This window comes from Diadema antillarum, unplaced genomic scaffold, assembly GCF_040938485.1.
Source record: "Diadema antillarum isolate AM-2024a unplaced genomic scaffold, OU_Dant_1.0 seq00000476_RagTag, whole genome shotgun sequence".
In the NCBI taxonomy this organism is placed as follows: domain Eukaryota; kingdom Metazoa; phylum Echinodermata; class Echinoidea; order Diadematoida; family Diadematidae; genus Diadema; species Diadema antillarum.
In genome coordinates this window covers 1283816-1308789 of record NW_027271443.1, presented here as the reverse complement: position 1 = coordinate 1308789, position 24974 = coordinate 1283816, and the positions used below count along the sequence as shown (strand labels likewise).

Below are 24974 nucleotides of genomic sequence, written 5' to 3'. Positions count from 1 at the left end.
TTCCAATCATTATGGGATTCATTCAAGAGTTTATTGTATATCTATTGTTGGGTGAAAATGATTTGCTTCAGAACGGTCTCATATTCAAGTAATGTGCAGATTAATGCTCCGTCACTGACCAGGGACGCTAACCTGGAAGCATTAAACTGCACATTACTTGAATATGAGACCGTTCTGAAGCAAATCATTTTCACCCAACAATAGATAAACACAATGAACTCTTGAATGAATCCCATAAGGATTGGAACAATCATCTCCCAGCATTTCCACTGATTCCCACTGATCAGTTACTAGCCTTCCCCTTTAAGGCGGATAATCACCCTCAGCAAACAGATTCATCTTACTGGTACACAGGTTGAATGGATTTATTACACTCACTAATTCTACACAATCATATGAAATGGACACAGGTTGAATGGATTTATTACACTCACTACTACACAATCATATGAAGTAGACACAGGTTGAAAGGATTTATTACACTCACTACTACACAATCATATGAAGTAGACAATGTTATTATCCACAGGCTATTATTCAAAACTCAAGTACGTCTCATCTCATTTAATGGTAGTCTACAATATTGGGTGAGCCTTTCTCTCTTAATCCTCTTCTTGGACAACTCAGCCATCTTTTCCCTGAATTTCTTTCCCTGCTTGAATTCTTGCTGAAATTCAAAATGCTCAAATCCAGCATGGCATCTGCCTGGCTCTACCTCTAGACACCTATCACGAAGAAGCATTTCTGCAAGCTTGATTGTGTCTTTCAACCGAGAAGATTTGGTTAATTTCTTGCAGAACTCTTTCTTTCCAGTGATCTTCTGATCAAACAGTCTCGTCAAACACCCTTTGAGACCAGATGCTTGGCTGTACCTCTGAATAACTTGTTCAGAAAGGTTTCCTGCTGCAGATTTTGAAGACTCTTTGTAGTTCTTGTTGAGGAATTCCATTTCCAAGTCCATTGCGATGTTGTTTCCTGTGCCACCATGGATGTTAACAGTTCTATTCCATGTCAGTTGATAAGCTAATCTAGGCGAAAGTGCTCCAGAAACATCCATCAGCAGGTGATGTCCTTCAATCAAATACTTCCAGTGGCGATTCAGATAGAATCGAAGCATGTCAAACCGCCAATGGGCAAGTATTCTGTCTCCATCACCCTCTCGAATGGCATCATGCCTAACCATTTCCCCCAATCCATGAAACAAGACTGCCTTGGTATACTCAAACTTGTGACTCTTTTTGAGATCAGGCTTTTTAGCTTTCTTGCCACTTGCTTGTTTTTTGCAGCATTCACTGCAAAACCAGTCACCTTCTGGTACTTTGTTCTGTGTAAGACTGACACATGAATAGTGAAACCATGCTCCTCTGTTACATGACGGATTATCACAACCTATCATGTCTTCCTGTTTGAATGATCTACACAGGCAGTACTGAGAAGAGGGGGATGGGCTGTCTTCCACAGAAGGCTGGGTCGATGCAGGTTCTCCTTCCTTATTGGGAGACGGAAGATGAACTGGAATATCTTCTTCGCTGAGGAGAGGTTTCTGGTGCAGTGGATGGAAAGCCAAATCCAACACTCCATTGCATATTTGGTCGAAGTATGCATCAACATCTGCTGGAATCCCATCTTCTGGCTCTTCGTTGACTGTTGTGATGCCCATATGGTGCAATGCAGCTGCAAGAACATAACCTTCAGTTGTGAATCTCAACAAACCGGTTGCATAGTTAAAGCAATGTGATATCCTTTCAGTGACATTTGTGTGGCTGAATCTGCTTTTGATGAAAGACAGTGTCCCACAGGAACGCATACTCTTTGCATTGTACAGGAGGGCAAAATCATCCTGAAAGATATGAATAGTGAACAGAATGTGTTATAAAGGTAGTTTACAGTTCCACTTTGCGCATGAGCAGAAAAAGGTCATTTGTACAATCAGCATGTTGGTTTTTCTAATTCACTGAAATAAGCATCCCTGAGGTAATGATTATTCATGTAACCCTCATAAATAGTGCTTACTACCATACATATATTATGTACTAGCACATCCACCTGATAGCAAGACTGGGATTTAGCAATTTTGATAGAAGAAGTTTGTTTATGCATTCAACCCAAAACAATGAAATTAATGACTTCTGAAGTGCCAATTGACAGACCATTCTTGTCACCTGCTCTGTGTAAGTTCATTCTTTGTTTGAACATGAATTCCATAAATTACTGTGGGCATGCTTATGCAACATGCTGCTTTGAAAATGAGTGAAGTGCCTAACCAATTGAGAAAAAAGAAAGGTAATTTGTACCAACATGCCCATGAGTTAACTGTGAACTGGCTGATTATGTGTGCAGCAGGCAATTTGCATATATACATGTGCATTTACAATCTTGGTAATCAATTCTTCGTTAATACTGCTCTTCTATTGACTTATTATGCATTTTAAAGTGATTTCCACTTATCAAAACATAGTTAAAGAACCAGAAATGTCGCTACAGTGATTGGTATGCTTTAATACTTTAATGCTTGGTTATCCTAATAGGTAAATAGTACAATGTCTTGACAATATGTGATGACAGTTTCACATAATTGGCAGAATATTGAAATGACAGGTTTGTCACAAATGTGCTGAATGTTCACTTTCCTTGAACTAGGTTCAACAGAATGAGTGACTTACTTATCAGAGTGCCTGGGGTGATTTTATGAGGCTCTTTTTACTTGACTTTTGACCGTTTTCTAAGTTTATGCATTGAGTAATGTTAAAGGTATGAAGAAAAGGTGTAATTTCAGTATTAAATGGTCAAATGTTAGCAATTAAACCTGGCATTTGACCTTTGACCTCAAAGTTCCAAAGAGAACACTATAAAGTAGAATGTGCATAAATATGTAACAAGTTCCATGATAATACCTTGAGTTACTTTTGAGATATGGAGGTAGAAGTGAAATTAAGCACTTTCACTTGAGCTTTGACCTTTTGACAAGAAACTTCCCACAGAATTTCTAGTGGGTAATACATGCATATATCAAGTTTCAAGAAAAATCCTGCAGGCATTGCATAAATATGAGGGTAAAAGTGGCATTTTGAGGAGTATTGTGTACTCGCTATGCTGTTTTTGCTTTTATTGAATAGAAGCTATGGCATTTGACTTCAACATATTCTACATTATGTAGTATGTGTTTAAATGCAATGTCATTCACCTGGAGAGTTAAAAGCCTCTTATGCCATTCCTGAATAGCGGGGTGAAGACCTAAGAGTCTGTCCCATTGTGACTCTTCGTTAACTCGCGCATTCTGTGCATCTCTGTGTCTCTCGCAGCTTAGTTGGTCCCCATAGAGTAACGATATGATGGGCTGTGATGAGGAGTCCTTGGGTACATACTGTGTGAGATGGTCCAGAACATCGATCATATCGCTGACCTTTGTCTCATCTTTCTGAAGGACACCCAGTGGAACCTGATGCAGAAAAAACACCAAATGAGAATGTTGCTGATTTGTTTCTACATTGGAAAGCTGTTTAGTCACTAAGTGATTATAAAAAGAAAAAAAAGTTGCTAACAATAATGATAGGGTGATGATCATTCTGTCTTCCTTTACTGTTTGATTTTAATTTACTTTACTCTTTTCTTCTATCAATATATGTTTATGTTCCTACCTTTATTTTTTTTCCTCTAGGATTTATTTCTTCACACACGCATCCCTTGAGTTCACTATTGTTTGATTTTTTTTTTCAATCTAAGAATATGGCCAAATATGTATTCAGCTGCACTAGCTGGTCTTCCATTGGGTCCAATTCAGTGTGAGATGGGACAGTTTTACAAGGTAATGCACCCTGCTCTTTTGACATGAATAAATGCAGTGAGAATTGCTGCACAAGTTGTGACTCTCACATACCAGACCTCCATTTTACATCCTATCTGAGGGACAGAGCGTTGTTTTGTCTCGTACTACGTACGTGCTGGAGACAGAATGCTTAAACACAGCATTGCTAAGGGAGACTCTGAAATATCAAACTTGGGCTGTGCAGTGGACTCCTATTACAAAAATCTGAAGTAAGCTGAACCAGAAGTTAAATTGTCTTATATCGAAATTTTGTCATAACCAAACAAAAAACAAACAAGCGAACAAATAATAGAAAACAAATAGTGGATAATGTTAGGGCCTGAATTTTTACTGAATTGTAAGTAGAATTTTGTTATAACCGTGTCTGTAACAACGGGAGTGCACTATATTTGGACACAGACGCGCCACTGGCTGAGTAAAATCACAACAGCATAATTGAAAAGATGAAGGTTTGGTAAATTTCTTCTTTAAGTGAACATATTTTGTCCATATTAAAGGGTGTGTACAGTTCTGGTCGAGGTGAAGATTTAGCTTTTAACGTTTTGTGAGATATTCAGAAACCACTCTATGAGATGCCAAAGAGCATGCAGTTCTAAGGGGTATCAAAAGTTTATTTGATGAAAATCGGTTTTGAAATGGCTGGGATATCCAAAAACAAAGTGAAACAAAGAGATACTAATAAAGTTGGGGCATGTTGCCTTTTATTATTAGCACTTTTTTGGATACCTCAGCCATTTAAAAACCAATTTTCATCAAATAAACGTTGAATCCTTCTTAAAATGACATGCTCTTGCATATTTCATAAGAGGCTTTTCATTATGTCATTTAGGAATGTTCAAAACATGAATCCCTACCTCAACCAGTACTGTACAGTCCCTTTAAAGGACGATTTTAGAAAAAAAAACAAAAACACTACAACCATTTTCTAAAAAGTATGTATCATATTATGTGAAATACAATGTATTGATTTGTTGGCAGATTCACAAGGGGGATGAATCAGTTCCTCATGCTTCTTTTCCCTGTGGGTTATGTTTTTGTATGGAATCTTGTCCACAGTACTAATTTTGGTCGTCCAATCAGAATTGTGTTTTTATTCTAAGGGATGGGAGAGAGAACCCTAAAAGTCCCACTGACTTTATTCTTTCTTTTTAGTGTATTATCATTACTTCTGTTTAAATTTATGTGCCTGTCAAATGACCTTTAGACGACAGAGGCATAATTCGTCGGTGTTTTCACGAACTGACGCTATTTCGATTTTGGTCAAAATTTTCAAAATCGAGATATTATTGGTACCAAATGAAAGTGCTTTCAAAACTCTACCAAATCCCAAAATTTTAGATCACAAAATTAATTATTCTTAATTTTATCAAAGAAAGAAAAAAACGACGGTACTCGAAATATCGAGAAATTGAGAAAAAGGGGTTCAAGTTCACGAACCGACGCAGGAAAGATACGCCGGTTCGTGAAACCCGAATTGCTACGGTGAAGAGCAATGCGGGTTTCACGAACCGTCGCAGTTGCATTATTTTGAGCTTTGTTCAACTTACTGGCCTAGAATTAGGTTTTGGCCCTAATCCAGATCTCAGAGTGAGAACCAAACCTTCTGAAAGATGAATGACGGCCTAAGCCAGCCCACTGTCCACGAGTGAAGTGAATGGTAAGCTATAATCCTATTAAAATCATGCTCAAAATAACAGTTTCAGTTGGACTACCATAACCATTAATTGCGGTAGTGTGTAGTCCCATGTATTCAATCGCGTGATGCTTATGAAGCCTAGTCTGTAAACGCCATCCAATTTCAAATTAGATCCCAAATCATATTATTTATTGTTTCTTTTCAACTTATGTCGTTACTTCTGAGACTACTGAGTACTGTAGTCGTAACGTCTGTGTGCAAGACATGCAGATTGCAAGATTTCAAAGTCTCGAAGACACTAAAAGCCTTGACTTTTGAGTTGAAAATGAAATCATGAGATTGACAAAGTAGTTAAAGTAGGCGTACTAAACAAAAAAAAATAATAAAAAGTCTAACAGTAAAACTGAAAGGAAGAGTAAAGAATAAAGTTAGACATGTTAGACTTTTACGTTCAAGTCTAACTATTAAGTCTAAGTTAAGACTTTACTTGTAATACCGGTACCAGTTACTAAAACTAAGATCAGCTGAAGTCTAAGACCAAGTCAAATTAACACAGTTCAGAGCCATACCGGTACACGGTAGTCTAGCTCTAGATCTACATCTAGACTAGTGGTAATAGTAGGTAGAGTCCACCCATTTTTTCCCCCAATCTTTACTGGTCCATTCCTGAAAAAGTTACTGGTCAGTGTCCAACAGTGATTTTTCCTGGTCAGGGACCGTCGGACCAGTGCCAGTGTGCAGCGTTGGTGTAGATGTCATCTATGACAGTATGTGGTCTAGTGATACTACCTAACGCTAAACACTACAAGTAGTACTCTACAGGTTAGGTGGCTTTCCTGTACAGTGCAGTGTTATAGTATACTTGTGAATTCAGCCCTAGTACCGTACTGTGTGTAGATATGTGACATTATGTCTAATGTTAGTTCGAGTGGAGTACCTTTGAAGCACAGCGGTGGGACTTTTTTTCCCTAAAACTTGTGAATGCGGCCCAACCAAATGGCGTTTACATATTCACGCGTGATTGATAGTGATACAGTAGCGCTGTCGATTTCCACAGCATCCATACATAATCTTTTGTCCTTTCTTCTTTCCTTTTTTCCCTTTGTTCTTTCACCCTTTTTATTCTTGGAATCGAAGGACTTCTAAGAAATGTCCCTCGACTGATTTAACCAGGACTCTTGAGTCCTGGTAAACCTAACCTAACCGAGTAACCGTTAACATTTGTTAGGCCTAACATAACAGTAACACTGACTTAGCCCTGTATTGACTTTGTCTTTGGCCGACTTACTGAGATGGCGAGTCTAACTCTTTAACGTTAGTCTAAACGTAGTCGTTAGATCTGTCAGTGTCAGTGTCACCGGCTTTTGTATATGGTGCCATCTCTAACGTACGTTAACAAGTTGATGTTAGTTATCTATGTCAACTTACTGAGTCAGTAATAGTGGTACTGTCATCCTGTTGGATATCGCCGCAATATCATCCGTGACGTGTTAATTTCGTGTCACAAAGACAAAAGTTGCCAAGATCTAATAGTATTAGATGTCTAGATCTAGATGTAGTCTAGATCTATAATATAAATTTTGTGAACCACTGGTAACTTAAAAGTGAAAGGTCTAGACTTCACTTAGTCTATAATTAGACCAGACATTCATGAGGCAAAGGCCTACTTAGTAGATCTATTCTTATTCTATTTTAAGAATTTAACGTCAATTCCTACTAAACTCGCCACATGTTATTTCTAAGGCCAAGGACTTCGGGTTAGTGATTTTTTTTTTCATAAATACCAAACAGCAGACGTGTTTCATTTGCATTCTTGTGCAGACTTCATGAAAATATGTGCAGTATCAAAGAAATATGATGCACATGACAATGCCAGTGTTTTATAGGTGAATGGTTAATACCTTTAAAAGCTGAATGATAATGTAGAGTCTAGGTCTAATTAAGATGTTACAGTCTCTGATAAGAAACAGGTTTGATTGTCATAGACTGTTTCCCAAATGCAGGTACATGTAGTAATATTCAGCTATTTCAATGCAATGCCTTGTTTACAAATACATGTAGATTTATATTCATGTGAATGATAATTCAATTTCTACATGAGACATACCAAGTGCTAAACATAATATCTTGCATCAGTAAAATGTGTAAATGAAGAGGCAATTTGAATATGCATCAAATACAAACAGCAGCATTTTTTGACATTCTTTGATCCTGCATAGGCCTACCATTTTGTTTTATGTTTAATATAAATAGAGCAAAATAATTTCAACTTCAGTTTTGTTGGCTGATTTTTTTTCTTCTCAAAATTAAAGTTGTATCTTGTGCCATGATGTTTGATTTTAATCAAAAGTTCTTAATTTCTTTCTTTTCTTTCAGATGACTGGTGCCATGTAGTAGCGAAGAACTGGACTGTCTCAGAAAAGAAAAGGAAAAGTACAGGGTCGTGTACATCACCAACGGATGTGAATACAATGGTAATGTAGAGTCTAGGTCTTATTAAGATGTTAAAGTCTCTGATAATAAACAAGTTTGATTGTCGTAGACTCTTTCCCAAATGCAATTAGTGATATTCAGCTTTTTCAAAGCAATGCCTTGTTTACAAGGACATGCAGATTTATTCATGTGAATAATAATTTAAATTCTACATGAGACTTACTAAGTGCTAGACATAAGATCTTGCATCATTAAAGTATGTAAAAGGCGAGATAATTTGAATATGCATCAAAAACAGCAGTATTTTTTTGACATTCTTTGATCCTGTATACCGTTTTGTTTTATGTTTAACCCTAAAAAGGCCGGGGGGGGGGTTGAATCAACCCCCCCCCTCGACATTTTTCGCGACTACTCCGCCGCGCGAAATTTTTTGACCGCGCCGTTCACTGAATTTTTACTTTCAAGTCTTGCGCATCTTTTGACACCATTTTCGTAAAAATCGCACATACCGTTACGACACGGCGCTACTTTTTATACATGCCTGTCAGACCGAAAATGGCTCAAAAACGTGATTTTGTGTATAAAGTCTATGCAAATGGAGCTTTCTCTTCTTATTCATAAAGATATGATTATTTTCAGTTTCATAGGCTGAAACTAATTAATTTTAGCATAATTATGCTTGAAATAGGTTCTGTCATAAATTTTGAGAAAAAAAATGACAAAACAAAATGTCGAAAAAACAAAGAAATACATAAGAAATTCATAAAACAATAAAATACATAAGAAATTGATTTTGATACCAGATTTTTTTTTCATGTACATTGTTAGGAATGCTAAAAAGAATGTTATCACCAAAAATTAGGATTCTAGGAGCTTTAATTTCTGATTTAGAGCAAAAAGTATGATTTTATGCATATATTAACATAATTAATCATTATGATGAAAATTTCCATTTTTTTTTTTAGAGTTTGGTAGATTACGCGACAGGTAATGTATGTGCCAATTTTCATGGTGATTGCGCGAGCGACGGCCGAGATCTCGGGGGGGGGGGGGGGGTTGAATCAACCCCTCCCCGGCCACAGAACACCCAAAAAAAGCCCGGCCTGGTTAGGGTTAATATAAATAGAGCAAAATAATTTCAACTACAGTTTAGTTGGCTGATTTCTTTTTCTCAAAATGAAAGTTGTATCTTGTATCATGATGTTTGATTTTAATCGAAAGTTCTTAATTTCTGTCTTTTCTTTCAGATGACTGATGCCATGCAGTAGCGAAGAGCTGGACTGTTTCAGAGAAGAAGAAAAAAGTACAGCATCGTGCTGATCATCAAGGAATGTGAATACAATGGCTTAGGAAAGAAGACAATCTACAGATAGGATAGAAGGGAGAAATTGGGATGAAGGGCGACAACATAAGGACGGTATATCTACAGTGAAATGTGATTGTAAAGTGGAAACATGAAAGGAGATCCTAAGATTGAAGGTGAAAACAATGCATTCCATTCTGTGATGTCGTAATTACAATTTTGCTACACTTTAATAACACTACAGAGAGACATTTATATCAAGGAAAGCTTCATGTGGATGTGGAACGTTAGATTTTTTTAAGTGTTCATTGGTATGTATTTCATGATAATAAATCTTGAAGGTTTTGTGTGGTAATCATAACCTTGTGATAAATCTTGATAGATTTCTAAGTGCACATTGGCAATATTTAGATGATGCTGTAATCAGATTAAGTTCTATTCTCCTTTATTCTTTTATTTATTATTTTGTTGTCTTCAACCCACTTTGAATGTGTCACGTATGATTCTTATAAACATGGGAACATGCACTCCATGTAAATGATAGGACTTATAACAATTTGACATAATTATTCAACCATCACTAGACAGTTCTGTTATAAGATGTTCTTTATCTAACTAAAATTGTAAATTATGATACGTGTATGTTCCCATGCAAACTCTCAACAAAATACAGAAATTTGATTTCTTTTAATAATAATTCATTATGTCTCTAAATTTACAATTAAAGAAAGTGATTGCAATAAGGATGTCAAACATCGTATATTAAAATAATAGATTATTCATTTGTCTCCATCCGTAGTAACGCACGCAACTGCAGTGTGCAGTTTGTAGGCTGCTGTGAAAAAAAAAAAATCACAGGCAGCCCAAGCAGGATTCGAACCCACGACCTCTGGATTACTAGACCAGCGTCATAACCACTAGACCACCAGAGTGCCCTGGCGCTACCTTTACACATGAATAATTAAGTATAGAAGGGCTTGGGGGCGCTTCGAAGTTTACTGCTCTTATTAAATATGTACATGTCATTTGCAACTCGACTAAAGATGATTAAACACACTGAAATTCTTACTTTAAATGATATTCATAATCTGTTTTTTTTTTCTTTAATAGCTTGGGATGTACACTTTATACACTGTATCGGTCTACATTTCGCCTACAATATGGAAAAGACGTTTGTTTTTGAACAAACAAAAAATTAAGAGTCCTTTAAAGGTGCTGTAAAACAGTGGTGTTTGTTTGTTTGTTTGTTTTTTGGTGGAGGGGGGGGGAGGGGAGTCAAATTAGCCTTGGCCCCTCTCCGCCGTCTTTTTTTTTTCCTTTAGCTGCATATTTTTTAGTCATCACATGAAAATTCGTCTGCATCCACCCCGTAGTTTTGCTGATGACCTTTCTTTTTAATTATTTTAGCCACACACAATTTTGGCTGAATTTCCCCAACCCTCTTGTGAATTTGCTAGTACATGTACTAAAACACATTCTCAGAATGTGTTTATAGTACTGGTGGATTAAGGATTCACAGGGAGGGGGGGGGGGGTCGGCCAAAATTTCTCTTTTCTCATAATACAAGCCTTCGGGGCGAAAGGCTGATATTATGGGCTTTCTACACACATTTTTAGATGCTAATTATTGGTTAACATGAGCATGATCATTTATGTTGTGATTAATTTGTTTCCTTATATATGTATGACTTCTATTAGAGACTTAATTGGCTTGGCACTCCTTACATCGACCTATTTTAGACACCCATTTCCCTCTCTCTCTCGTGCTTTTTCTCTACTGTCCTGTGAATAGTGTAACTACATGTACATGCAGTACCTCTTCTCTTTTGTATGATATACATCAAGTTTTTATCTGAGCATATGGGTGTTGCAGCACTCTCAAGCTTCATGCATATATGCAGCAACATCTTTGTGTGGTCATATACATACATGTAGTTATGCTTGATATATTAATTTGAGAATGTTATTCTTTCTCTTGTATATGTTCCGTCCGCACTCTATAGATGTAAATGTACGATGTAAGATTTGGTGTGCATGTTCGAACTGTGTTCCTCTTTTTGTGAACACACAAGAACTGATATAATAATGAACTTGAATTACACATATTCTTGAATCTTGATTCCATCTCCATTTGCCATTGGATATGTATTGATTTATGGAGCTCTTCCACAATTGTTATCCTTCCCATTGTCATTACTCATCTCTGAATAATTCAAATTTGATATTCTACTGAGGACCTATGTTTCTTCGATTACATAATGCACCTCTTCAATATATTGCTGCAAAAGGCATAATAAAACATGACCATTGTTACATATTTAAAATGAAGCTTGAAATTCTGATAGTGTTGATATTCATGTATTTTTAGGAGTTTATCAGTTTCGAAGAGTGCATGCAGGATGAGTTTATGTCTTTATATGATCAGGTGCAGCTATCATAGAATCTGTTGAGCAGGAAAGAGAAAGATGGAAAATGAGGAATTATGAGTGAATTCGCATGCGAGCCAAATGACAATGACACTGATGAAAATTGTGACAAAGTAAATGTCACAAATATGTGGAATATAAGAAATAAAGAAATTAATATATTATTTCAGAGAAAGAAATAACAGAGTGCATGCATGAGTATGAAAGATGAGTAAATACAAGTAATTATTACTGACTGGCACATCTTTTTCCCAAGATTTAGCGGTATCCTTCATCTTAGAACAAACATTCATAATTATTATGAAAGAAGTGAACTGAATTTGAATTAAAAATAATGTGAAAAAATGAAAAAGTAAGTTAATTAAGTAAAAAAAAAAACAGTAAAAAATATGAAACACAGTATACCGAATTCATGTATTACCATAGATGTCCAAATGCAAAAGTGTTAAATAATAATATATCCACAAAAAAGGGGGGGGCAAAGAAATATTTGGAACGATCAACCACAGCTATAATAACAATACATGCGTGTACTAAATGAAGATGAAAACAATGACAACACTCTTTTTAGAACAATTAAGAGAAACTGGCTTGTATTATCATCTTAATTATCACTAAATGTATTGTAATCATCACAACAATCATTACATGACAATTAATTTCAATTAATAAGGTTATTGTTGATAAGCAGGTATAGCCCTAATAGTATTTGTATGTAAACACATACGAAAATGAAATAGCGACGGTTCGTAAATACACGCGTATTGCACGTTACCTATTGTACAGGCCCTACAGCGCGGGTCCCATGAACCGGCGTAATACAACTTACGTCGGTTCGTGGGACCCGCGCTTAAGTACATAACCTATGGTGCGCGCAAGAAACGATGGATTTACGAACCGACGCAGTGAGGTTGAAGACAGAAATATCGTAAATGTTTTGAATTCACACTAAAATTACACTATGGATAGGAAGAATAACTTCCACTCTCATCACCCTGTCAAAATTTTCACACACAAGACAGGAAAAGTCATTGAAAACGTTGTCTAAAACTTGTGAGATCTTTAAACGCGATTTTCTCAGAACTGCATTTTCGCTCAAAAACGAAATAGCGTCGGTTCGTGGTAACACCGACGAATTGTCCCTTCCCTTTTATCAAGTCTGGGATCATCCACAAGGACTCTGTTTTCCTTGAAGGCTCTAGACTCTAGTACTATTTGCTTACTATTTTACTCTTCTTCTTTGTTTCAGAGGAGTGAGGATGAGGAATATGCTCAGTGACTTCCATGTCCTTGAAGACTGGAATATGAGTTGACAAGATCCGCTTGATTGTGACAAGGTATTCCATTCTGTGAATAAACGGTGATAAGAAATGACAATGATGGCTATGAGTAATTACTCTTGAGTTTGATTTTCTGGCTGTGACAGTTATCTTTACTTACAGTGCCATGAAATTCAGACATCAAAAAGTGAGCACTTACAGTAACAATACTCACTAGTAAGGAATACAACAATGGGGTGAGGTAGAGAGAATGAGAGAGGGAGAGAGAGAGACTGAGGGGAAAAAAAAACGAAAAAGAGAGCAGATAAAGTGACAAGACGCTGGAGTTTATTGCACTATTCATGCAGACCATGAAACAAAACAAACATTTTGTTTGACCTCATTCGTTCAAGGTCAAGATTTTATCTCAAAACACCCAAGACAAATGATAATACTGGTATTTATTTATTTATTTATTTATTTCACATATTTTGAAAGGGTTGCTTGCTCAGCAAGATCTGGTTTTCAGCAAGGCCCTTTTTAAAAACAACACATAGAATATACGGTACAGAAAATTAGAATTGCATGAATAATATACACATTTAGCTGTAAAATGTTACAGAATATATAAATCATAAAACAACAATTAAAACTGAATACAACAATTCAATGGACATTATTAGACATCGTAGATGAACTGTAAAATCATCAATATATATATACATATTTATGTAACTGCAATGAAATAACACAATTTCAATACAATTAAAAAACAAGTGAAATTGCAAATCTGCCAATCCTATGGTAATGTACTGAAGAGTTACGATTATGTGTAGATGTTGTTTGTGTATGTGTGTGTATGTGTATATGTGTGCGTTGTATGTGTGTGTGTGGGAGTGTGTGTGTGTTCGTGTGTGTATGCGTGTATGTGTATGTAGGTTTGTAAGTACGATGAGTGTTTGAGTATGTAGGTGCATTGTGCGGCAAGAGCTTAAAAAAAGGCAACATTATACAAGTACAGAATAAATGCAACGTAAAGGACATGACTGTGACGAGATTGTTACACTGAGCTAGGGTACATACAGTTTTTTAGTTTGACATTACAGTAGAGATGTAACACGACCCAACTCACTCTTAAATATGGAAAGCGAATTTGCATTTCGACATTCGTCAGGAAGAGAGTTCCATAGTTCTCCTCCGATATTAATGAAGGTTTTTTGATAAAAATTTGTTTTACACAGTGGATTCCGTAATAACTTTCTGTTTGAATTGCGGGTTATCCGCAAAGATACATTGTCGTTAAAGCAGAACCTTTCACACAATATTGGTGGAGCAATGCCATTCACACATTTGTACATCATGATGGCGATGTTTTTCTTAAATAGTGTTTTGAGAGTACACCACCCGAGGTTTTGTAGGACTTGATCAGATGGGGTATCCCAAGTATATCCACTAACCATATAGCCAGCACGTTTATGCAATTTGTTTATAGTAGTATGGTTAAATTCGGATCTTAAAGACCAAAGAATTGAGCAGTACATTGCATGGGGTAGAACAAACCCCCAGTATAATCTGCTTAATTGGTTCGGGGTAAATAAATGCTTTATTCGTCTAATCATGCCGAGCTTTTGTTGCATAACTTTCACTGTAGCATTAACGTGGTGTTTAAAGCTCAACGTTTCGTCAATAACAACACCAAGACATTTGCTTTGTTCTACACAATCCAATTCTATATTATCTATTCTAACTTTCAATTTCTTCCTTTGTAACGTATTTAATCTTTGCCGGGAACCTACTAACATTACCTTTGTTTTTTGCGTATTCAATATTAACTTGTTTTTAGTCGTCCATTGATTCACCTCTTCCATTGATTGATTTAATTGGTTCTCTATTGATTCAACAGTTGACCCACTAACAAACAGAGTAGCATCATCTGCAAACATATAGATGTTACCGGTTTTAACATTTGATGGCAAATCATTGATATATACTGTGAACAGGAGGGGGCCTAAGACCGAGCCTTGCGGCACCCCGGCTGAGATCGATCTAGAATTGGAATGTTTACCTTCAACCACAGTGTATTGACGCCGATTACATAAATAGGAATCAAACCATTTCAGTGCATTGTTTGAGCAACCACATGCTTTAAGCTTTCTTAACAGACTACTATGATTTACAGAATCGAATGCTTTCCGCATATCTATAAATGATAATCCACACAGTTTACCCTTGTCAGCTTCAGCGGCCCAGTCATCGACCATACACAATAGGGCGCTTTCGCATGAGTGTGCAGGGCGGAACCCAAATTGCTTCTCGCTGAAGTAAGCAGTATCCGACAAGTAGGAATAAAGGTGCTTCTGGACACATTTCTCCAACATCTTGGAAACAATAGAGAGCAGTGATATGGGCCGGTAGTTCTCAACATTAGAACGATCACCAGCTTTGAAAATAGGACAAATCTTCGCCATCCGCCATGCTTTTGGCAGAACGCCTTTTCTCAATGAGAGATTAAAAATAAATACAAGACTTTCAAGTACATTGGTGGCGTTTTTGATTAATTTCAGAATTTTTACCGATATATCATCGGGACCAGTGGCCTTCTGTACAGATAATCCATCAATTTCTCTGGCTGCAAATTCAAATGTTACACTGGGTAATTCAAAAAGTTGATTAGGCTCAAAACGATGATTATCATTTGCTTCATCATATGAGTCGCTGCTTCCAATCAACGTCTCATTTTCAATTGACGTAGAGTGCAATAATTCGTTTAAACTGTCAATAAAATAGTCATTAAATTTTTTGGCCACACCTTCTGGCTCAACAATATCAGTATCACCGAAACATAACTTAATACTAGACTTTTTGGTACTACCCGATAACTGTTTAATTGTGGACCACAGTGCGTTCGAACTTCCAGTGTTTCCATTCAAAAGACCCTGTACATATGCATGTTTCGACGCTCGTATCCTCTGTGTTATTATATTCTTTATTTTACGATATTCATTCCATAAACTTGAATGGCCATGCTGTAGGGCCTTTTTATGATAAAAGTCCCTGGTATGCATCAATTCAATTATGTCTCCTGTAACCCAGGGGCATGGCCTCTTTCTCATTCGTTTGGATTTGAATGGGGCGTGTTTATTGACCACACTCATTAATAATTCATGCCATTTCCCCCAGGCTTCATCTACATCCGTTTCGGAACATATTTCCGCAAAAGGCAATCGTAGGAGATCGTTTATAAAATTTTCTTCAATAAAGTTTTTGAAAGTTCTAAACCGCACAGTATTTGTTGGGGTGTCAATAGATTTGTTACCAATAATGGTAAAAGTTAAGAAGTGATCGCTGATATGGGTTTTCACAACACCAGACACAGAGTGATCGTCTGGGCAAGTAGTATACATATGATCAATAAGAGTATTGGTGTTCTGGGTTACACGAGTAGGAGAAGTTATAAGCTGCGTTAAAAAAGCCCCTTGCATAACTGACAATAATGTTTGTGTGTTGCAGTCAAGATTCTCAGAAAGCAGATCACAATTAAGATCTCCCATGATTAATATTTCACCATCATAATCTATTGCCTTATCAAGCATAACACCCAGAGTATCGAAAAAATCAACTGAACAATTAGGTGGGCGATAAACAACACATATGAGTAACGATTTGAAGTGTCGCAGTTTAACTTTGATCCATAGAGCTTCTAACTCACATTCAATGTCAAGTAATCGATGGTAAACAATGTTTTTCCTGACGTATAACATAACACCACCGCCATGCCGGGTTCTGTCTTTCCTGATAAGATCAAATTCGTCTAGTTGCAGTTCACCATCACTCACAGTATCGTCACAATGAGTTTCACTGAATCCAATAATATCAAAGGGTGTATTTTTGAACAAGTACTTTATTTCATCTAACTTACACGGAATGGAGTTAATATTTAAATGACAAATTCGAAGACCACATTTTGATATGATTGGTATCTTTCCTTCCTCATCGAGATCAATGTACGGAAATGCAGCTAACGATTCCCCGGGTTCAGAACCATTCGCGCCGTTGCTAGTGAGTCCATCCAGTCCCGAGGGAAGACTCGTCCTCTGGGTCTCCGACGTCGATGATTGGACCATCGGTGATCCTGAAAAGGCTCGTCGTCGGTGAAACTTCGAGAGTCGCGACGTAGATGACGTATGATGTTTTGTGCGAAGACGATTACGCCGCTGTCATTCAAGTGAACACCGTCCATGGCGAGGTGAAGATTAGGATCAATGCAGCTGTTGTCAATCACATTCCAACCGCGATCATTGGCTAGTAGTTTGATGTGGGCGTTGACGTTGTCAACTTTCGTGCGCTCGGAACGAGATTCGCCACGTCGATGTATGATTGTTGACAGTGTTACAGTATTCACGTTCGTTTTGGTAACGATCTCCTCGGACAAAGACGACAATTTGGCGACAATTTCATCCTCGTCATCGCTCTTCATGTTGTTTGTTCCGAGGTGAAGAATAGTTTCTGAGGGTTCAGCATTTGTAGCCAGCTCATGAATGGCTTCACACGCGTCCTCTATTTTGGCACCACGGAGTGTTTGACACTTGACTTTCACTCGTCTAGACAGTTTGTTAGGTTGAATGTGCTTTACCATAGAGTCGCCTATCAAAAGGACGTCGGCTTTGTTTGGTCCGTCGGCGTTTATAGTTTGTGAGCACTCTTGCACAGTAGCATTTGAATGGGCTGCGAATAATTCCCGTTGCTTTCTTCGATAGTCATTAATCTGGTGCGTCAGATTATCAATAGTTGGGGGGCACGCTGCAGCATCATTATCAGCATTCTTGTTTGTAGCTTGACTCAATGACGCATTTGCTTCCCTAACCGAGTTTACAGGGTCCACGGTTGCAATAAGAGAGTCGATAGCCCCAGCTATTGATGCAACCTGCTTCTTCAAAAGAGCAAGTTGAGGGCCAATAGCACCACATTTGCATGTGTTTGCTCCCTTTTGTTGTGGAGTACTTTCGCTTTGTGCGCTCTTGTCATTGTTGCTGGTTAAGATAAAATGGCGGCATATATCTTAGTTTAGCGAGGGATACATTGTACAAATTTCACTGGTTAGTGTATCACAGTCTTCTCCTTCTGATCCAATTGTAGCATTTTTGGCGGCAGTGACGAGGCTGTTTTTCGTCACGTATTTTGGTAGTTTGTACTTAAATGTGTCTGTTCCAGGTTCTCCAACACAGCCATTGGTTTTCATGGTGGCCATTTGTGGCAATGGTGCAGAAGTAACTTAAAACACAATGACAAAGTGGAAGGGAATTCAGGGAGAATTCCAAAATGCAATGTCAACACAATATATGATGTACTCACATAGTCAGAAGTAGTTCGGTGAGAAATACGATACTTGTCGTCTTGTTGGATTACTTGAAAAGTATGGAATATTCTGACGTATTGAATGCTTACTCCGGTGTCGCTATAGATACCCCGCGCGGTTACACAGCCGGGACTAGTCCGTGTGTCGACTGGACAAACGCGAAACGATCGACTCGCACATTTTCCATCACAGGTTGGCAAAATGGTGTAAATTCTGCAGAACCAGAAGGTTTTTCGTCCGATTTGTATAATCAACAATACATATGCAGCTTTCCAGTCATTTTCCAGTCATTTTCAAGTCAGCTTTCCAAGTCTCCTGCGGTGTTATAGCTTCTCGACATGTTACTTGAAATTGATGAATGAAGGAAGCGTAGGTTGAAAACTTCTTTGATTTCCGGGATTCTTCGAAAAAAAAAACACAAAAAAAAAACACACAATTGATGTAAATGTGTCCACTAAATACCTTAGCAGTTCAATGTCTTTCATTGTTGGCAAGAACACATCTCCACTAATGGCTTCGATTTCCTCCACAGATGGATGAGCATCACTGAGATGGAAGCATGGAACGCGGTCCACAGCGGCGTAGCACTGGACCAAATTGAGTTGCCTATTTGAATGATCTGTAGAACTACATCTTGTCCGAGTGTGTTGATTTACGTTATCAAACACCAGAGTAAATCCAACAGGCTTTGGAGAGATGTCTGCTTTCTCAGTATCTGAAAGACAATCATCAAATGCTTTCTTTGTTTTCTGATGCATCATAATCAATGCAGAAATCAAAATAACCAACATGTATAGGTGAAACATTGTCAAAAGTTTTGATCTCATTCGCAAATGAGAACTAATGCTGTTACATTCTGTATACAAGATTTGCCACTATGCAATAAAAAAAAAAGAAATTGCAGTAGACTAAAATATTTATTAAGTCATACATGTTTCGTTTTTACATCAAAAGAAAAAACAAGAAAAACTAAAACTAAACATGTTACTTATTGTCATGTAAACTGACAAACCCAATAGACCATTTTGTAATTCCACGTTGTGAATGAGCAGAAAAAGGTCATTTGTACCAATAGGCATTTTGGTTTGTAAATTCAAGCATATGTGATGCAAAGATTATGCCTGTGATCCTTAAACATCTAAATGATGCTTGCCAGCACCTCCACCTGACAGTAAGAATGGTATTTTGCGATATAAAAGGAAATAGGGTTATATTGCATTCAATGCAAAACAATGAAATGGATGCCTGCTAAAATGTCAACTGATGAAGTATTCTGATCACCTGATCTCAAAGGCAAGTTCATTCTTTGATTGAACATAAATTCCATAAATTGTTATGTCGGACACAGCTTATGCATTTTCCTGCTTTGAAAAGGGATGAAGCGCCTAACCAACTGATAAAAAAGAAAGGTCATTTTTATGAATGTGTATATGAGCTAATTAAACTGGCTTGTTGAAATATAATCATACCAAGCAAAGATAGTGTGTTGTCATGACTAGGGGGATGTGGCTCACTGATGGGAGTACTACAGTCTGCTTGGCTTAATCCCTCTTCCACCTCATCTGCATCTAGGTATAAGAAAATAAAAGTACAACCTGTAAGTGTAAACTAGAAATTTGCATATATATCTACTGTGAGTTTATACCACCTACCCTTGCTCAATCAAGAATGTAATCTGATCATTTTCTTCTCTTACCAGATTGGTATCCTTATTATTTCATTTAATTTATTTTCAGTGTGATTTTGCATTTGTTATATTTGAGCCAGAAGGTTTTTACATATGAAATGGTTCATTTCATATTCTGCATCCTGTATCAAATAATATATTGAAATATAATCATACCAGGCAACAAAAGTGTGTTGTCATGACTAGGGGGATGTGACTCACTGATGGGAGGACTACAGTCTGCTAGGCTTAATCCTTCTTCCAGATGATCAGGATCTAGGGAAAAGAAACTTCAAGAATGAGAAATCCTGCAGGCATTGCATAAATATGAAGGAAATGATAATATTTTGAGAAGTTGACTTCAACCTTTGACCCGTGACCCCCAAATTCCACAGATAAGTACTGCCAGTCAGTACATGCATATGTACTGACTTTCATGAAGACACCATATGAACCATTTGCAAAATATGGGGGAAAAATGACATTTTCATTTGACCTTTGACCTTTTAGCTCATGACCCTAAACTCTGTCTGGGGAATCTTTATTTGATACATAATACATTTATACACTAAGTTTCAAGAAAATACCTTCAGGCATTGCATAAATGTGGGGGATACAGTATGGCATTGCACATCTCAAATGAAATCACGTGTATTAGGTAATAGATTAAAAAAAATATGAAGATAAAAATTTAAGACCTGGAGACGGAGAGATAGCCTCGTGTTCATTGGTCTGCAGATTTTCGTCCATGAGTGGATAGATGGAAGTCAGATCTGAGTAAGGAGTAAGTACAAATGTAGGTAATAACAGTTGAATTATTTGTATAGAAGAAAAAATTACTCATTTTCTCCGTGCATTTTCCATTGAAGTCACATTAATGAAAGATATACTGCACTAAAAATAAATTTTGTTTTACTTCAGTGTGATAGACGCATTGTTGCACAATATTCAGTGTAATGTCTGATTTATATTTCCGTTTCATTAGATTGTCTACAAGGGATCATTACAGAATTAATTGCCATACAAACGGAATCTTTCACTGATCATGGTTTTGATTTTTATCATTGTATTCTTTAAGTACGACTTCAGGTAAAATGAAATAATTATGAAAACAACCATCCTTAGCAGATTTCGGATCTTACGAATTTAATAGTTTTATACTTTCCATATGCAATGTCTGTATACAAAAAAGACTGTTTGTACTTTTCCTAACGTTTGTTACCTGACTTCACTTTAGTTTATGTCAGATTGTAAAAACCCATCGCACACTTCAAGATCCGAAAGGCCGCACGACTCAGGAAGCAAGCCTGATCGCTCGACTGCACATTCGTTTGCACATAATGACCTTGCTTTTGACTGAAACTGACTGCACTATAATTATGACAGGTGTGACGTCAGCACACATACTTTATTCAAATGGCTGAAGCGTGCAGACTGGCTGACACTTATACCTCGTATACTACCTGTTACTCGTGGCAAAGGCGTGTAGTGTGCGGTGGTCTTTGATGTATAATAGGCGTTTTCACATCAGCCCGATACAAATCCAAGCTGGAGATATTTTTCGCGATCACAAATTTAGCGCGCTATTTCATTGCCTATTCACAACAGCCCAAACATTAGCAAATAGCGCGCTAGTTCGCATTGATTATCCTGCTTTTTCGGAAATTTCCAGAGTTGGAATCGAAACATTTTCAAGATTAATTGTATTCACACTATCAATAGCGCGCTATTCCGCGATCGCGCTAATTTCCCAAGTCAGAAAATAGCGCGCTATTTCGAAATATTACAATTGTGTCGACTGAAAATGCAAGAAATAAAGCCCGTGTGCAGAAATTGATTAAGATGTAGATGTCGCCATGCACATTAATATGAAAAGTATGTTTAGTTAAAGATGACAGTCGACTCTTGACCGGAAATATACATCTCTGTGTACACACGGGGAGAATCAACATTTGTATTCATCATCATTTTCATGTATAGTACCTGTGCAATGATAACATGCACATTGAGTATAATAATGCTCACCTAGATCAACATCCACCCACTCTTCTGATGATGCACTTGGCTCTTCAAACAATCTCCTGTTCGGAGGGCGCTTTGCATGTCCACAAACTCTCTCGATTGTCTCCTTTTGCTTTTTGAGGTCCTCGTCGAAGAAGTCCCTAATCATGTCGATGCACCTTGTTGTTGTTTTGATATTAGCAGAAACTCCAAGTCGGTTCAACCTTTGAAAGGTCTGCATCAAGAAGAATAATCGAAGAGAGGACGTTTTATCAACGATCTCGTTCACTGCGTACATTACGAGATCTCATGTAGCAATTTCTGTACCACTTTCATTTTAAGGGGCAGGCATACAGGGTCTCAGAGGTGTTCATGTTATACAAAAACATCATTTTTTTTTCTTGCTTTGGCACTGAATGAAATTCAGGAAACGCCCTTTATTATCCGTCAGTGGCAGTCGGAGTAAGTCTCAAAGTTCAAGCCATAATAACCTTATCTTCGTATAATCCGCCTATCAACACCTATTGAGATGGTGTGTGTACCTGTCGGATTGTTCACAAAGTTTGCGGCTCGTTATTCTCAAGTCTGATAATTTATCCAAAAAACAAAATCAAAGTTGATAAGGTTGCTTAATCCGAAATTAATTGAATAAGGTTCGTTTTCCCAGGAATCCTTAATACGCGACGCCTTTCCGGATTAACGAACCCTGCTAAATTTTCGAATTTACGAACCTCCAGAAATTTTCGAATTTACGAACCTCCAGAATAATGAACATTGGACCTGTCTCGTATTAAAGAGCTATGATTGATCTTACGCTCGATATATTCAGCGTAACTCGGCGAATCAAGCGCCATAAGTCTGTTCCCTGTACCAATCTTTATTCCATCTTTATAAAACACATTTCACTTTCAGAATCACATCCTTCGGAGTGTCGAACATTCCTGTTCATAAATAGCTCTAACCCCCTTCCCCATCTCTCCTCCTCCTCCTCATCATCATCATCTCTTTGCTGAATTTTACAAGTATTCAATTCATCGCGTGTCATATATACTGCACGTTTTAGCGTGTAAAATCTGAAGCTAATCCACCTATATAGCAAGTGTACACAGGCTTGTAAGAGTATAGTAATCGTAGTTCTCATATTCTCAACACCAAAGTGGCTGAAAATCAATATTGTCCTTTTCACTCTTCAAATTATACAACCCACCTCACGTCTGCATCCGGCAAACCACAGTATCATGCCAGTTAGTTCCTGGAGAACCTTGTTTTGAGATGGATTTCTAAGGAACATGAGCACTGATATGACATTAATCATCCGTATGTGTTGCAGATGTGTCTGCAGTCTTCCGTACGGGAGCGATGATTGCAAGAGACGCATGAGTATTGGACATGCTTGTCTGATGTCTTTTAGAACACTTTTCCAGTTCAGTTGCTTGTAGCTGTCAAGCTTGGTTGCTCCTGATGTTCCTGGCTTGAATGTCCCTTTCTTGTCCAAACGTACTGCCTCTTTCTTTACTTTCTTTGATATGGCTGTAACCATATGCGTGGTGAAAGAGATACTTCTCCGACACATGATTGCGATAGCCCGTTTGTAGTTACCCTTTAATAGATGAACGGCTGCTGTTTGAAGAAATCCTTTGGACTACATTTTGAGAAGAATTGAATTAGACACAAAATTAATACTGCATTACCAAAGTCTTGGATATACTTAATACATATGAAAATTTAGTAAATAACCCAGTGATTAATTACATGAATACAAATATTATTATGTTACAATATTAAAAAGGGCAATTTGTTTGGATCGATTTACTTTCATATTACAATCATGATGCGAAAATATGCATTTATTGAACCTTAGGATAAGTTCAAGGTTGACTGTAAATCAAATGTATTCTGCATTATCAATAGACAGGGAAAAAAAAAACTCTGTCCGGAGGAGTTTTTTATTTGTTTATTCTATTTCGTTTATTCATTTATTTATCTTATTTTTACGGCTCAGTCCTCCGTTAGCGCATTCCATGAAGCCAGACGCAGTCTCCGCGGAACATGTCCCCTATACAAGTCTCTTATACAAGAACTGACTGATCTTTAATTCATTCAACATCGTCAAATAATACTGACCAATTGTGATTTCATATCATTGATGAATGGCATACAATGTTTCTAATTTGATATTCATAGTTTTCTCATCTTTTCTTTATTATCTGACGCTGACATTTACACGTACACGTACAGGTAGTCAATGTCAGTAGAATACTTACCGTACTTGTTATCGCCTTACTCCTTTGAGGCGAGATTCGTCGCGTCTTGACAGGTGTACATATTGTTTTCCGACGTTTTGCAGGTTGCTTCAAATTTGGCGTTCGCAATCTCTTGAATTTGCGCCCCAGGTATACTTCTGCACACGCTGATTCTTTTATTTTTCGTGTAGTTTGAACGACTGTTTCACTGGATCTTGATAAACTTGAAAGCATAGATCTGCATGAGACGCATAACGTTTCTCCTACTTTGTCTGGGCTGACAACTATGCCCACAGAATTAAGGGCATCTATAGAATTGAAACTATTGTGATTGATTTTAGCAGATAATTTGTATCTCTTCCCTACGGTATTTGTGCAATTTGAACATGCCATTTCTGTTCATGTCCAATCCGCCTCAGCCCTGATCTGTAATTGTAGAATCTATGATAGTTGTCTCGATGTAGCAGATGGTGGTTTGCCATACTGTGGTAGTAGGTGTCTGCGGGAATGACTACATTGACACGACGTCTCAACTCTCCTGTGACAGTTTTCAGGACCTGGGACACGAGGTCTCGATCATCCATTGCGCAATCAGAGTTGCTCATTTACGTTTTTACATATTCATATCGATCAGCTGACGGGATGCGCAGTTGGCCAATCAGAGCACGCCTTACATGCGAGATCAGCGGTGATCAGTTTCAGGCGAAAACTGAAAATGGCGACCAAACGGAACGTCTGAAGTTGCGATATGGATGCAGGTTTTTGCGATCTAGAGTGAGTATTTGCTTTGTACTATGTGGGAAGGGGTAAAATATTGCTACATATA

The 24974-nt window shown here is 37.5% G+C and overlaps 1 protein-coding gene across 1 annotated transcript; it reads right to left on the bottom strand.

Annotated features, from left to right (window-relative positions):
* Positions 1 to 544: 544 nt before the first annotated feature.
* On the bottom strand, positions 545 to 24732 carry LOC139733453 (uncharacterized). Its single transcript, XM_071644270.1, has 9 exons — positions 24633 to 24732; positions 23113 to 23435; positions 21930 to 22140; positions 19753 to 19806; positions 18701 to 18953; positions 12847 to 12970; positions 3185 to 3439; positions 1514 to 1840; positions 545 to 1429 (listed from the first exon to the last, which is right to left on the bottom strand). The coding sequence occupies exons 1-9, from the start codon at positions 24730 to 24732 to the stop codon at positions 545 to 547; spliced, it is 2532 nt and encodes an 843-aa protein (XP_071500371.1).
* Between the last annotated feature and the right edge of the window lie 242 nt (positions 24733 to 24974).